At 50.6% G+C, this 13,833-nt stretch overlaps 1 protein-coding gene across 6 annotated transcripts in view; it reads left to right on the forward strand.

The window, feature by feature from the left end:
* Positions 1-13,833, forward strand: part of SMARCA4 (SWI/SNF related, matrix associated, actin dependent regulator of chromatin, subfamily a, member 4) — a 93,929-nt gene that overhangs the window by 48,354 nt on the left and 31,742 nt on the right. For all 6 annotated transcript variants that reach the window (XM_041762097.1, XM_041762098.1, XM_041762099.1 and 3 more), the window contains exons 16-22: positions 403-566; positions 5,891-5,957; positions 7,071-7,181; positions 8,799-9,041; positions 10,834-10,947; positions 11,648-11,755; positions 12,812-12,898. In XM_041762097.1, coding sequence (XP_041618031.1) covers positions 403-566; positions 5,891-5,957; positions 7,071-7,181; positions 8,799-9,041; positions 10,834-10,947; positions 11,648-11,755; positions 12,812-12,898 — 894 coding nt within the window. The remainder of the gene's footprint in view (positions 1-402; positions 567-5,890; positions 5,958-7,070; positions 7,182-8,798; positions 9,042-10,833; positions 10,948-11,647; positions 11,756-12,811; positions 12,899-13,833) is intronic.

The raw sequence follows: 13,833 nt of genomic DNA on the forward strand, positions 1-13,833 counted from the left end.
CCAAGATGGAGCCCAGCCTGGGCACAGAGGTGCTCGGTGCATGGTCCCTGGAGCCCTGCAAAGTGTTGGTGACGCCAGGGGGCTTAAATGTCAGGAGCCAGCAGCCATGCTTCCTGGTGCCCCTTCCAGGTAGAAACTTAAGATTTTTGAATGTGTACCAGAAAAAGAGATTATGTAGACATATCACCAGCACAGCAGTCCTGTGATTTTGAGTGATTGCTGCAGATGAGGCCAAGAAACAGGAATGGGCTGGTTGAAAGCAAACTACCCAAAATCCCCATAGCCACAGGCAGTATGTGGCTGGTACAGCCTCATGCCTGTCTGTGCTGAGTCTCCGCAATGCAGGGAATGCTCTCATACCCAACTTGGGCTTCAGTCCTGGCCCCTTGCCTCCCCTTGCAGATCAAAGGCTTGGAGTGGCTGGTGTCCCTATACAACAACAACCTGAATGGCATCCTGGCTGACGAGATGGGCCTGGGAAAGACCATCCAGACCATCGCTCTCATCACATACCTCATGGAGCACAAGCGGATCAACGGGCCCTTTCTCATCATAGTACCTCTCTCGTAAGTGGTCTCACCCCTGGGGCTCAGGTTCATTATTACCTCTTTAAAGACCGCATTTCCAAATACAGTACCATTCTGAGGGGACATGGGGGGTGGGGGACATACCTCGGGCCCCCGCATGCTGCCTCTGGTTTCAAGGGGCAGGATAGGAGAACAGTGGATGAGGAAGTGCCCACCCATCATCCCTGTTGGGACTGCTCTCACAAAATGACCTTGAGGTCCCCTTCAAGTTCCCCAAGCAGTGTATTCTGCACAAGGTGCCACAGGAGCTAGACAAACTCCTGCTAGCAGAGTGGAGCAGAGCCACTTGAAATATCCTTAACTGTTCCTGCCTGAGGCAATGAGGCCTCTGGTCCATGTCCCAATCTGAGCACAGCAACCCCAATATTAATTGTGCTAGGATCTGAGTCCTCCAGCTGAGTTCCATAGAGGCTCTTGCTCACCACCTCGTGGCGCTGTTGGCCTCCTCCTACCAGCAGGCAGTCCTGAGGGGACCAAGATTGATCAGCCACCATGGGCATTCCTCTTCCAAGCTCAACACTGCCACATTATGGTTCACCTGCCCTAGAGTTTTTCTAGAAGTCCTGAGTTTAGCTCTCATTGACCCAGCTCGAGTTTCATGTCATGCCCCAAACCATTCACAGGCCTGGGGTATGATCTGCCCTGATGTGGCCAGGCCTCTATAGTCTGCACTTGGCCTGGCCTTGGAGAGAAACATACCCTACCCCCACCCCCATCCTCACCCCCCACCTTCTATCAGCACTCAGCAGTGACCGCTTCATCCTCAAATCAGCTGTCCAGGGGGAGAACAGGAAGCTGAGTGCTCATACCCAGATCCGACAGGAAATCCCCTCCTGCTTTTAAGATGGCCAGGCCACCAGAGGCCATATAGCCAGGCTGGAGGGTTCCAGAACTCTCCCATAATTTACTTGGAGAAATTTATTTCTTCTCTCTGCCTTCCCTCCATCATGGCCGTGGAAATTTGGCTGCCCTGCTGGGAACAAATGTGCATGGATAGAGAACTGCTTGCATAGAGTGACAGAAGGTCCCAGGCTGAGGACAGATGGCCTTGCTGTCTCCTCCTTAATAGGCAGACCAAACTTCCCAGCTTTCTACCACACTTGCCCCATGTACCATCTCCTGGCCGACCAGTTACTGAAGTCCCACTTCTTAGCTCCTGTTCCCCCTCCCCAAGTGTGGAGTTTGGCTTCCTTTCCACCAGAATATTCACTCCAGCGTGTTCCCCCATAGCATAGCTCTTTTGTTTGTGACTTTTCATTTTGAAAGTATTTCACTTAGAAACAGTTACAAAAATAGAATATTTTCAATATTCCTTTTTCCTGGCCTCACACATCTTTCCTCAACTCCAAGACAGTTACAAAGACAGCTGGTCCCCGTGAGGTGGTGCCCGCCGGTTTCCCCATGTAAACTGAGGAGTTTTCCTTTGTCATTCATAAGTTCCTGATGATAAGGCACTTGGAGACCATGGGAAGGTCCCATTCGTCATCATCCTCTGCCCAGAGATTGCCGCATCTGTCATAAGAGTCTGACTTGAGACCCCTTACCCTGTGGGAAGGGCAATGATGGCTTGCTTTCCACTGCTCTTCCCACATGTGTGGAGATCCACTCTAAGGAAGAACTGTGCCTTCTCTCTGTGTTCATTTGTTTGTGTGACTCTATCTGAAAATGACAAAATGGTCACATTCATTATTTTGTTGCTTAAGCTGTCCCAGATTTGGCTGGGGGAGACCCTTCTCATTGGTTTCCTGTTTCCGGGTTCCGTGTCCCGGTCATTGTATTGTAGTTGGGGGTTTTTTGCTTTTTTGTTTTTTTAACTCATGATAGACACAGAGAGGCAGAGACATAGGCAGAAGAGAGAAGCAGGCTCCCTCTCCTGGGGAGACTGATGTGGGACTTGATCCCAGGACCCTGGGATCATGATCTGAGCTGAAAGCAGATGCTCAACTGACTGAGCCACGCAAGTGCCTTGTTGTTTGTTTTAGAAGAGTTTTAGCTTTATAGAAAAGCTGTAGAAGTGCTACCGAGGGCTCTACATGTCCTCCCTCCCCCAATTCCCCTGTTGATAACATCTCACATGACTATGGTACATTGGTCACAACTCAGGAACCAGCCTTAACACGTTACTTTTTTTTTTTTTTTTTTTTAATTTATGATAGTCATACAGAGAGAGAGAGGGAGAAGCAGGCTCCATGCACCGGGAGCCCGATGTGGGATTCGATCCCAGGTCTCCAGGATCGCGCCCTGGGCCAAAGGCAGGCGCCAAACCGCTATGCCACCCAGGGATCCCAACACATTACTTTTAAATAAGCTCCAGACTTTATTCAGCTTTCACTACTTTTCTCCTAATGTCCAGTTCCTCTCAGGGTCCCATACTGCATTTAACCTTCTGTGGTCTGGGAGCGCTCCTTGCTCTCCATGTTTTTGTTGACCTTGATGGTTTAGAGGAGGACAAGTCAGGTGTTTTCTAGTATGTCCTCTAGTCTGGGTACATCTGGTGATTTTCTCATGCTTGGACAGGATGGTGGGCTTAGGGGCCAAAGGGCACAGGGCAGGAAGGGCCCCTGTCATGACATCATTTCAGGGGCAGTTACTGGCAGTGTGCCTTGTCTCTGGTAATGTGACCTGATCATGTAGTTGAGATCCTGCTTGTCAGGTGTCTGCACTTTGAAGTTAATTTTTCTCCCCCTCATACTGTATTGCAGAATAGTCCCTAAGTTCAGCACCCATATAAGTGGGCAATTGAGCTCTACCTCCTTGGGCAAATAGCTCTATAAATTCTTTAGAATTTTTCTGTACAGGGATCCCTGGGTGGCACAGCGGTTTGGCGCCTGCCTTTGGCCCAGGGCACGATCCTGGAGACCCGGGATCGAGTCCCACGTCGGGCTCCCGGTGCATGGAGCCTGCTTCTCCCTCTGCCTGTGTCTCTGCCTCTCTCTCTCTCTCTCTGTGACTATGATAAATAAATTTAAAAAATTTAAAAAAAAAAAGAATTTTTCTGTACAAAAGATACATCTTTTCCCCATCTATTCATTTATTTAATCATTTATATCCATGGATGCTTCTTTATACTTTGGTCGTAACACCAAGATTAATTTATCTTGTTCTCAGGTCGTTCCAGGGTTAGCCATGGGGAGCTTTCAGTTGGTTACTTTGTCCCTTTGACATGACCCCATCATCATGGGGTTTTAGGACATTTAGTTGCTTTTTTGACACCCAAAGATGCCCCCAGCTCCACTTGTACATTTCATGTCTAAGGCCTAGATTCAGCCATTTCTCTAAGAAGCACTGGTTTCTCTTCCTAGAGAACAGTATTAGAAACTAAGGGCTGGGTGCTTGGTGTGCCCCTTGCTTCTGAAGTGTCCTCATTAGCAGGCCCTGTCAACAGACAGCACTTGGAAATAAATGTATGTATTTATCTAATGTGATTTGTGTCTAGTCATGTCTAACAGCTGTCTCTGACTCAGCTAGAATCTCAGAGCTCTTTCCAGCTCTTTCTTTGTTCATTCATCCATGCGTATGGCTGCGTGTACATTATAGCACTTTCCAAATAGTCTGCCTAAAACAACTTTACCAACTAGAGCAGTGTTTCAATTCAGTTCTTTTTGGCTTTTAGCATAGTTTCCCATCAAAATACCTTTTCCCAAGATTTTTTAAATTGGCTTCAGTGAAGTTATGCCATGTGTTGATTACCCATGTCCCACCCAGACAGAGGTCTAGTCCATAGAATGTCATTTCCTCCAGGCCAGAAGAGCTCCTTTTGCTCTAGACAGCAGTTTTAGACTTCAGGTGTCCAGCTGTCTCATCATCTGTTGAGACAACTGTCCACCATGAGTTTGCTTGTCCTGCCTCCCACTAGACTGTGTCTCCCAGCCTCTCTCCTCAGCCTCCCATGCCCCACTGACTCTCATGGCTCTTCTCCCCTCCTATTACAGATGTTCCCCACACCTCACATTTTGGTCCTCAGTGTCTTTCTTGGTGCCCTGTCTGCCATTGCTCCATACAATAGAATCCAGACTTCAGTGACTGCACCAGGGCAATCTGGCTGATCCTCACTAATGCCTCATTTGAGGCCCAGTGGCTCCAAGATGCCAGGATGCAGGGTTCTAGAGTTTTTTTCTCAGGCGCCCTTAATATATGACTTCTGCTCTTTAGCTTCTTACTTGTGGTTGCAAGATGGCTTCACTGCCTCCATTGTTTCATCTGGGCTCCCAGGGTGCTGAACAGGGCAAAAGGCAGTTGATTATCCCCCCCCCCACCACCCCCCTCCAGCCTCCTTTGAGAGCTTTCCCGTACTTTCACCTCAGCAATTTAAGATTCATCTCATTGGCTCCAACTACATCTAGCTGGTTGGCCCTGCCTGCTGAGGAGCCTAGGAGCTAGGGGTTTGAGGTGAAGACAGCACCACCCTCAGTGGAGCTTCTTGCAGTGGGGACCTGGGTGAGCTACAAGCAATCTCTGCCACTCAGGCTTTGAGTCCTGTCTTTACGTACTACCCAGACTAGACTGTTTTTAGTAAGTTCCCTTTCTCAACGAATACTGGATATCCCGGTATTTCTCCGGGAACTCACCCCCTGGGAACTTGGCCTTATCATCACCATCACCTGAGGCTCTGTCTCTTGTCCCAGGTGAATTGTTTCTCCTCATCTACCTTCCACTTCTCCTCACACCTGGTCACTGCCCATTTCTCTTTCTCAGTGCCCTTCCTGGCCACACTCCTCTCACAGAGGAGCAGAAGAGTCTGCATTCCTGCCCTGCACCCAGTCCTCCAGCCCACCTGCCCGAGGCCAGCGTGCTCTTACCATCTCCATTGCCTCATACTGGGCAGAAATCTACAGTGGCTGGCCATTTTTATTTCAAGATAACACAGAGAACCTGAGGTGTCCCTGTGCTCCCCAATCTCCTCAGCATACGCTCCAGCATGGCTCCAAGTCTGAAATGAGGCACCGTGAGTCCGTGGGTTTCCTGGCAGCAGGCCCACAGTGTATGGAATGTTCTCAGAGCTGTCTGGGACCCCACAGCTGAGACAGGACTGGTCTCCCAAGTTCAGTTCCTGGATCTTGGCCTTCTGCAGTCGCCTGGCTATTGCCACCCTAGTAGCAGCTGCCCCTGTACCTGCTACTCATCAATGTGTGTCCCTGGTCCTCTTACCCGGGCGTCACCCCGTCCTTCCCCCATACGGCCTATTACTTGGCCATTCTTAGCATCACAGCCAAATTGGCCTTGTGCCCCAGTGGACATTGGCATAGACCGGAGCTCTAGTTGAATGAATTAGAACCTGACTGTCCCTTCCTTGTTTCCATCAGCACGCTGTCAAACTGGGCATATGAATTTGACAAGTGGGCCCCCAGTGTGGTGAAGGTGTCTTACAAGGTACGTCATGGCCTGAAGGGGAGGACATGCGTGAGGGCAGGCAGGACTGGGGAATACAGATAAGCGAAGAGGGAGGTCCACTTGCATGAATAGTATGATGTATATGCACCCGTTTTCCTGTGTTATACACATGGGATCATGCTCTTCATACATGCTTTGGATCACTTATTTGAGAGTAATGCTGCTTTTTTAAGTGATCACATGGACTCAGTTCATGGAATCTGGTGATATCAGTGCATTCGCTGGAAGATTTTGTTTTTGGCACCTGAGCTTTAGTTAAAACCCATTCGTGTAGGATGGCTTAACGAGTATACCCGTGTTCTGTAGGATGTGGGACTTCTGGGCCCATACCTAGACCGATTTAGCCCATGAGGCAGAGACTAATTGTACCTATTATCTTAGTGGGGAAACTGAGGCAGAAGGAGCAGCCCTCATGCAGCCACTTAGTGACAGAGCCAGGTTGTGTCTGTGGCTGCCAGGCTCTTGGTATCAGGCACTTTGCCCTGTGCTGTGAAGCTCTCTGCCGCATGATGAGGAGAAGGGAGTCCCGACGCCAGGAACAGTGTTTGCAGGGAGAACTTGTTGCATTTAAAGAGCTAAGGATAGTTCTGCTGGCAAGAGCTTATGGGATCCCGTGATGCTAAGTCAGACTGGAATGTTAGCGTGGAGAAAGCACCATGTTTACATCCTGGGGCCATGGACACATGGGTCAGGAGTTTGGAACTGGGGAGGAACAGAGCAGGTTTGCTAATTGGGGAAAAGCTGAACTTCAGAGAATAGTCACATAGGCCGCACCTGCATGAGAGGCCTTGAGGTGGAGGCCCTGGTTTCCAGCTAGGAGGCCTGAGAGGAGCCTGGGGCAAAGGAGGGAGCTGATTGGCCACTAAGACCAGGACAGCTATAGAGCAGGCTGCATGCTTCCCAGAGGCCCGAGCTGCCCGTGGCCCGCATGCCTTCCCCTTCTCCTTGCAGTTGCATTTTGCTTGTCGGGGTTAGACGACAGGCCCAACAGCCGAGCCTGGTGCCTTTCCATGCAGCCCTCACCAGGTGGTGAGTTACGCGGGCACCGTGGTCCCAGATGGCTGAGGCTTGCCTGCATTCTCTCCCACACAGGGTTCTCCAGCAGCCAGGCGAGCTTTCGTCCCCCAGCTCCGAAGTGGCAAGTTCAACGTCTTGCTGACAACTTATGAGTACATCATTAAGGACAAGCACATTCTTGCAAAGGTAGTGTGTCCTTGTGTAAAACACACCAAACCTCAGGTGGTCATGTGACATCAGAGAGCACATGATGCAGGGTTATCATATGTATGTCCTGCAGACCAGCTCCTCAGAGCTTCTGCATAAATATCTCCAACACATATGATGCCTCCTGACTAGCCAGCCCTACCTTCATTGTCTGGCGGGGTTGTGGTGAGGCCAGCCATGTCTCTCTGACTCTGTTGGCCTTGGCCCTTCCAGCCCTGGTAGCTGTGCCACTCCCACCACAGCCCCCAGGACAGCAGCCCACAGAGAAGGTATGATTTTAGCTTTCAGAGCGGAGGACTCTGAGGCCCTTTGTCTTCTTTCAGCCTTGGGTTACTGAGCTGGCACATGTTAGTGGGGCTTGTATAGGCCTAGGAGTTTCTTAACTGACATAGTTTGAAGTCAGGCCATCAGTGAATCATTGAGAGTATACCTTGACCCAGATATAAAATAGGCATGGTCCCTTGCCTGCAAGAAGGCCATTTTCCTGGTTTGGAGGCTGAAGATGATGCATCTGTTCTGACCACTAATCATCCAGTAGAGAGAAGGTCAAGTGGTCATTTTTTGTCCCAGGGATGGAGGTGTTTACAAGTTACCTCTAGGGGCTTGGTCATTGTAATGATTTGGGGTGCTTCATACCCATCTCCAAGTATACAGATACAGGAACAGAGGCCCAGGGAGCTGGTGTCCAGTAAGTAGGCTCTTATCCTCAGGCTCATAGTACAGATACACACGTCTGACTTAGGGGAAAGCCTGGCTCATCCCAAGAACAAGGGTCTAAAAATTCTTACCTGACAGTGTCATCATTAATGAATGTCAAGGCCAAGTGACCAGGACTCCTCACGAGATGACTGCCTTTCCCCCCGTCAGCTCTGCCCTTTTCACTCAGGTGCCTGACATACACCGTCTCACTCAGGCTTCACTGTGCCTGCAGGAGGGGGAAGCTGAAGCACAGAGTAGTTCTGAGGCTCATCATGGGGCCCTACAGACTTAAATCACAATTCAGACCTGGGGTTCCCACCTGCAGACTCCTGCTCACCATGAGGATTGACATGTAGCCCGTGTCATTCATTCCTGGAGCCAACAGCAGGCTCTGGGCACAGCTCCACCCCCTTGGAGTTCACAGTCCGAACTTACCTATACCACTTCTGCTTTTAGAGGCACAGCCAAATGGTTGGAAAATGTACCCATTTCTGAGCCACATTCCCTAAAGACCCCACCCCCACCCCACAGCCCCAGTACCCTCTCTAATCAGTGAGGGGGTTGTTACTTGGAACATTTTTTGTGCTACATACAAGCATATGTAATTTCGATGGAAACCAGAGTACTTTTTTGCAGTTTGCATTTTTCACCTGACAGTAGGTCATGGGGATGTCTCTCCTCTGTGTCTGTCTGCACCCCATGCTTCACAGAGACTGTGTTGTCTGGCTTTCATCTGGTGAGCTAGTCCCTTTTGTCAGGGGACCTTGTTACACTCATGTTCCTCACCTGAATATGTTGTTCCATCTGGAGACTTGCTTAATGGTGGGGAGATTCTAGCTGAGATAGAGGCAACCCTGCTGCTGCTTCTGCCTTGACTGCCTGCTCTTGGGCCCACAGATCCGTTGGAAGTACATGATCGTTGATGAAGGCCACCGAATGAAGAACCACCATTGCAAGCTGACGCAGGTCCTTAACACTCACTATGTGGCCCCACGCCGCCTGCTGCTGACTGGCACCCCGCTGCAGAACAAGCTCCCCGAGCTCTGGGCACTCCTCAACTTCCTGCTGCCCACTATCTTCAAGAGCTGCAGCACCTTTGAGCAGTGGTTCAATGCGCCCTTTGCCATGACTGGAGAAAAGGTACGAATGCGTGGCTGGCTCTATGCCAGCGGTAGGGCAGGGAAGGGTGCCATGGTGGTGGGGGGCCTCTGTAGAGGAACTGTTCCTTAGGGGACAGTGCCAGGCTCAGCTGGCTTCTCTCAGGGGTCCTCTGAGTGCCTACCACACAGGCCAGGTGTATGCTGGATACCAGAGCTGAAGGCCATGTCTTCATGGAGCTGTGCTGCTTTTGCACCCAGACTGATGGGCAGAGATCAAGAGAGTGAACTCTTGGCGGGGGGGCGGGGGGGGTCTCTTGGGGCTTTCCTGACCCTGTGCCTTAGGCACAGGGTGGGCACAGCAAAGAATATGGCCCTGAGGTAGTGGTGGGGCTAGCAGGGCACAGCAGAGGTCCCCAGGGTCCTGATGGTCCCTTTACAGAATTCAGATTTCACCCTAAGGGCAACAGGAGGCTAAGAGGGTTTCAGCCCAAGGAACAAGCAACGTGGTCTGATTCTATATATTTAAAGAATGCTATGACCAGTGTCTCTCAATGTCTATATGGCTGTGGATGACATTGTCAGCCTGAAAACTAGACTATGGCACATTGGCCATCAGGAGCCAGGTTTTTATTGGTTGATGAAATCCGCAGGTTGGCCCACACTGGGGGTGAGCCTCTTGTGCTGTTGGGGATTGAAGGGATTGTGGCCAGGTCGTGATTTCTGTTGAAGGAGGCTAAGTGGCTGGAACCCAGTGATTGAAGAAGGCACAATTGCAGAGGTTGAAGGGGTTTTTTTTGTTTTGTTTTGTTTTAAGATTTTTATTTATTCATGAGAGACACAGAGAGAGAGGCAGAGACACAGGCAGAGGGAGAAACCAGCTCCATGCAGTGAGCCTGATGTGGGACTCGATCCCAGGACTCCAGGATCACGCCCTGGGCCAAAGGCAGATGCTTAACCGCTGAGCCACCCAGGCATCCTGAGGTTGGAGGTTAATGAGGAATGTCACTGCCTGCAGTGGCTGGGCTCTCTGGGGCCACCGGTATATCTGGTCCAGGCAGCTAGTTCCTGATTGTTAGGTCCTCTGTAGGCAGGTCCAGGCCAGCTGGGGCCACCTTACTACCATCATCCATGAGGTACCTTTGGCACCAATGGAGACAAAGCCCTTCTGAAAGAGAAACTGTGGCTTTTCCAAGAATCTCAAAAAGAGGAGTCCCAGGTTTTCAGATATCCAGGATCTTCATCCCATCAAATGTTCTGGTTTCATTTCTTTTCGAGTTTAGCAGAAGTTTTAAAGCTCTATGGAGAGCTGATCAGAGGACCCAAAGAAGAGAAGTTTGGTGTGGTCTGTTTGACTCTTAATTTGTAGAAGTTTAACTTCTTAGCAGAGTAGCAGACACCTTGGGAAAGCAGTGTTTCTTTTCCTCTGTCCCTGTCATGCTGAAATGAGAGGACTTGGGCTCCTAATACAGAGCCCTGCATGAGGACCACCCATTTCACACCAACAATTCTATAAACATGGTGTTCTCCACCTCTTCTCTGGATGTGTTGGCAGGTTTCCAGACACATGACTTTGTATTACTCTTGGGGAAGCAATCAGGTCCTGAGTATTTCTTTTCACAAGGCCTGTGGGGCATGGATGGTCCCAGGTCCCCGCAATTGTCTAAAGGAAGAGGGTGCCCCACCAAATGCCGTAAACCATTAGGCAGTGTGAAACGGAGGCGCTGAGGGCCAGGTGACTCTAGATGCCCTTTTAGATGACTCTATCCATCTCCACATCTCCACCTCCTTCCTTTGGTGATAACCTTGTTTTGCTTGTCTCATGGGGGTCCCAGGTGGACCTGAACGAGGAGGAGACTATTCTTATCATCCGTCGTCTCCACAAAGTGCTGCGGCCCTTCCTGCTCCGGCGGCTCAAGAAGGAAGTAGAAGCCCAGTTGCCTGAGAAGGTAATGGATTGTTTTGAGTGGATGAAGCCTTGGTACAGTGTCACATCAGGTGATGTACTCCTTCCCAAGGTGGGCCCAGGCAGATGGCACTCCAGTGATCCACAGTATATTATATTGTGGCTCTGGTCTTGCTTTAGCATTGTAGTGTCCATGTGACATGGGGACAGCCACTCACACACCCTGGATCTGTAATGTGGATGCAGGTGTAGATTACAGCAGGGAAGCCCCCCTGTTGTCTGTGGGCCAGATGCCTAGGCAGGGGTCCTGTGCAACCACATCTGGCTGTGCTTAGAGGCCGTAGGCTGCTCAGGATCCTGCTTACACCACAGGATGGCTCTGGCTTCTTGCTCAGGGTCCCAGTCCCCTAGTTGCCCCCCAGGACACCCTCCCTTCCCTCCAGTTGGGATATAGTACTTGCTGTTTGGTTCCCAGACCGTAGACAACCTTGCAGAAGGTAACCAAGTTGCCCTTTCTGGCCCAGGATGTCCCCTCTACATTTCTCTGTCTCTCTGCACCTGTTTCCCCTTATTCCCTGCCTATGGAGACCCCTCATCATCATCATCCCCTTATACGCTAAACCAGGCACATATGCTAGGGTACATGTTGCCTCTGAGAGGCTCAAAGACCAGAGATGGGCCCAGGCTGGGCATTAGGGTTAGGATCTCTCAGCTCCGTCTAATGTGATGTGTGTCCCCTGCAGGTGGAATATGTCATCAAATGTGACATGTCTGCACTACAGCGAGTGCTCTACCGGCACATGCAGGCCAAAGGAGTGCTGCTCACTGATGGCTCCGAGAAGGACAAGAAGGTTAGCCATGGGCCCCTCCCCTTCCCCATCTGGTTGTCCAAGGCAGGTATGGGGGGCTCAAGCATATAGTCATTAGCAAAGCCTTATGCTTCCTTGGAGTTTACTGTTGAGGTCAAGGCCCCATCTGATGATGCTCCCGAGGGCATCAAATAGCTATAGTTAAATAGTAGCTGGTGGGAACAGGCTCATTCGCTAAGGCTGAGGGATCAGGGGTAATGGCTCATCTCCAGGGAGTCCCCCAGGATCCTCCCAGTCTGTCACCATCTGGTGTCCTGTGGTGAATTGCTGCCGGCTGCAGATGCACCCTTAAGTAGGGCTGAGCCCAGCACTAACCACAGCAGAGTTAGAATATTCTCGTGAGCCCCACCTTCCCAGCTGGGAAAGAGCTGGCTTAACAGCCATGGCCACTGAGCGCCTTCACCATGTTACTAAGTGAAATTGACGTGCTGTGCAGTGAGGGCTGGGCAGGCTGCTGCCTCCTGGGACCTCTCTGAGGTTCCAGACCCCACCCTCCCCAGGTCCCTGGATTTTGTGTCTCTGCCTCAGGCTTGCCCCGCCCCCTCCCCATTTCTTCCTCTCCATGTTTTCTTTGGCCCCTTTGTTACCTGAACAGTTGCACATAGTTTACTTCTCGGCCCATATTAGGCACCCACCCTCCCCCATATCTCTCCTCTTTGTAGCCAGAAATCTTCTATCATCATGGTCCATCTAACTGAAGCCCCCTATAGACTCCCCACAGTGCCCACAACCAAGGGAAAGTTTGTCATTCAGCCTTGGCAATTTACCAGTCTTCCCTTCAGTCCTGCCAACCCCTCCTGGAGTACCAGGCAGTCTCTGCTCTTCCAGAGCTGGTTTCGAGCCCTCTGCGCCTCCACAGGAGCCAGCCCCTTGCTCCCAATTACTCTGCCATGGAAGAGTGGCAGAATTACTCTACACTACATCTATTACTCTACACCTCCCCTGGAAGTGTCCCCTTCTGTAGTCCTCCTCCCACCCCACCCTCAACCCTGCCGTGGAAACAAGACCCAATATGGAGCTTCTCTTCTGCCTCCCCAGGGAAAAGGTGGCACCAAGACCCTGATGAACACCATCATGCAGCTGAGGAAGATCTGCAACCACCCGTACATGTTCCAACACATCGAGGTGAGGCCCAGCACCAGGGACTGTGGGCCTAGCAGCACCCACCAGGCCTTCCATTCTCTCAGAGACCTCTCTTTGCATCAGCCCCTTAGCCAGAGCTAGGGTATTTTTCCCTAACGACTTTTAAAAAAATACTTTTTATTTCTTTTTTAAGATTTAATTTATTTATTCAAGAGAGACACAGAGATATAAGCAGAGGGAGAAGCAGGCTTGCTGCAGAGAGGCTGCTGCGGTGGGCCTGATGCGGGACTTGATCATGGGATCCCAGGATCATGACCTGAGCCAAAGGCAGATGCTTAACCACTGAGCCACCCTGGTGCCCCTGGAAATACTTTTTAATATTTTAAACGGGTAATGCCTGTACACTGTTTTACTACCAATTTTATGTTTACAAGAGCTTGTTGTAAAGAATACAAACAACGTAGGGATATACATGCGAGAAATGAAAGTGCCAGAAAGTCTGCCCTCAGATAGCCACAGCAAGCATTAAGAGACTCTTCTTTGGACTAAAGTCCCACCGTCTCTGTTGGTTGGCACACTAGCTTTTCCCCAGAGAAGGAGGGGGCCAGTCCTGGTTTGGAGCATCAGGAGCAGCCTCCCTTGTCATAAACTCTCTGGGTCAGAACTTTTTTGGGCCATGATAACCTTTGAGCGTCTGGATTCTTGCTTCTGAATTGCACACGTACGTCTGTACTTCTTGGCGTGAAGTCTTGGGATCTTTGCAAATTCCCCAATGTCCCTGGGATTCCATCCTGCCACTCCAAGGATGATCTGGGATACACACTGTCCTTGTGCAGTCATTTCAGTGGTTAACAGTGTTCTGTTGTGACTGACTTTTCTTCGTTGGAGAACCGTGAGGGAAGGGACGTCGGTGGGATGGAAAAGCAGTGTGTAGCATCTCTGTGGCCTCAGAGCCACTGTGGATCGCTGAGCACTAG

This window comes from Vulpes lagopus, chromosome 7 (assembly GCF_018345385.1).
Source record: "Vulpes lagopus strain Blue_001 chromosome 7, ASM1834538v1, whole genome shotgun sequence".
NCBI lineage: Eukaryota > Metazoa > Chordata > Mammalia > Carnivora > Canidae > Vulpes > Vulpes lagopus.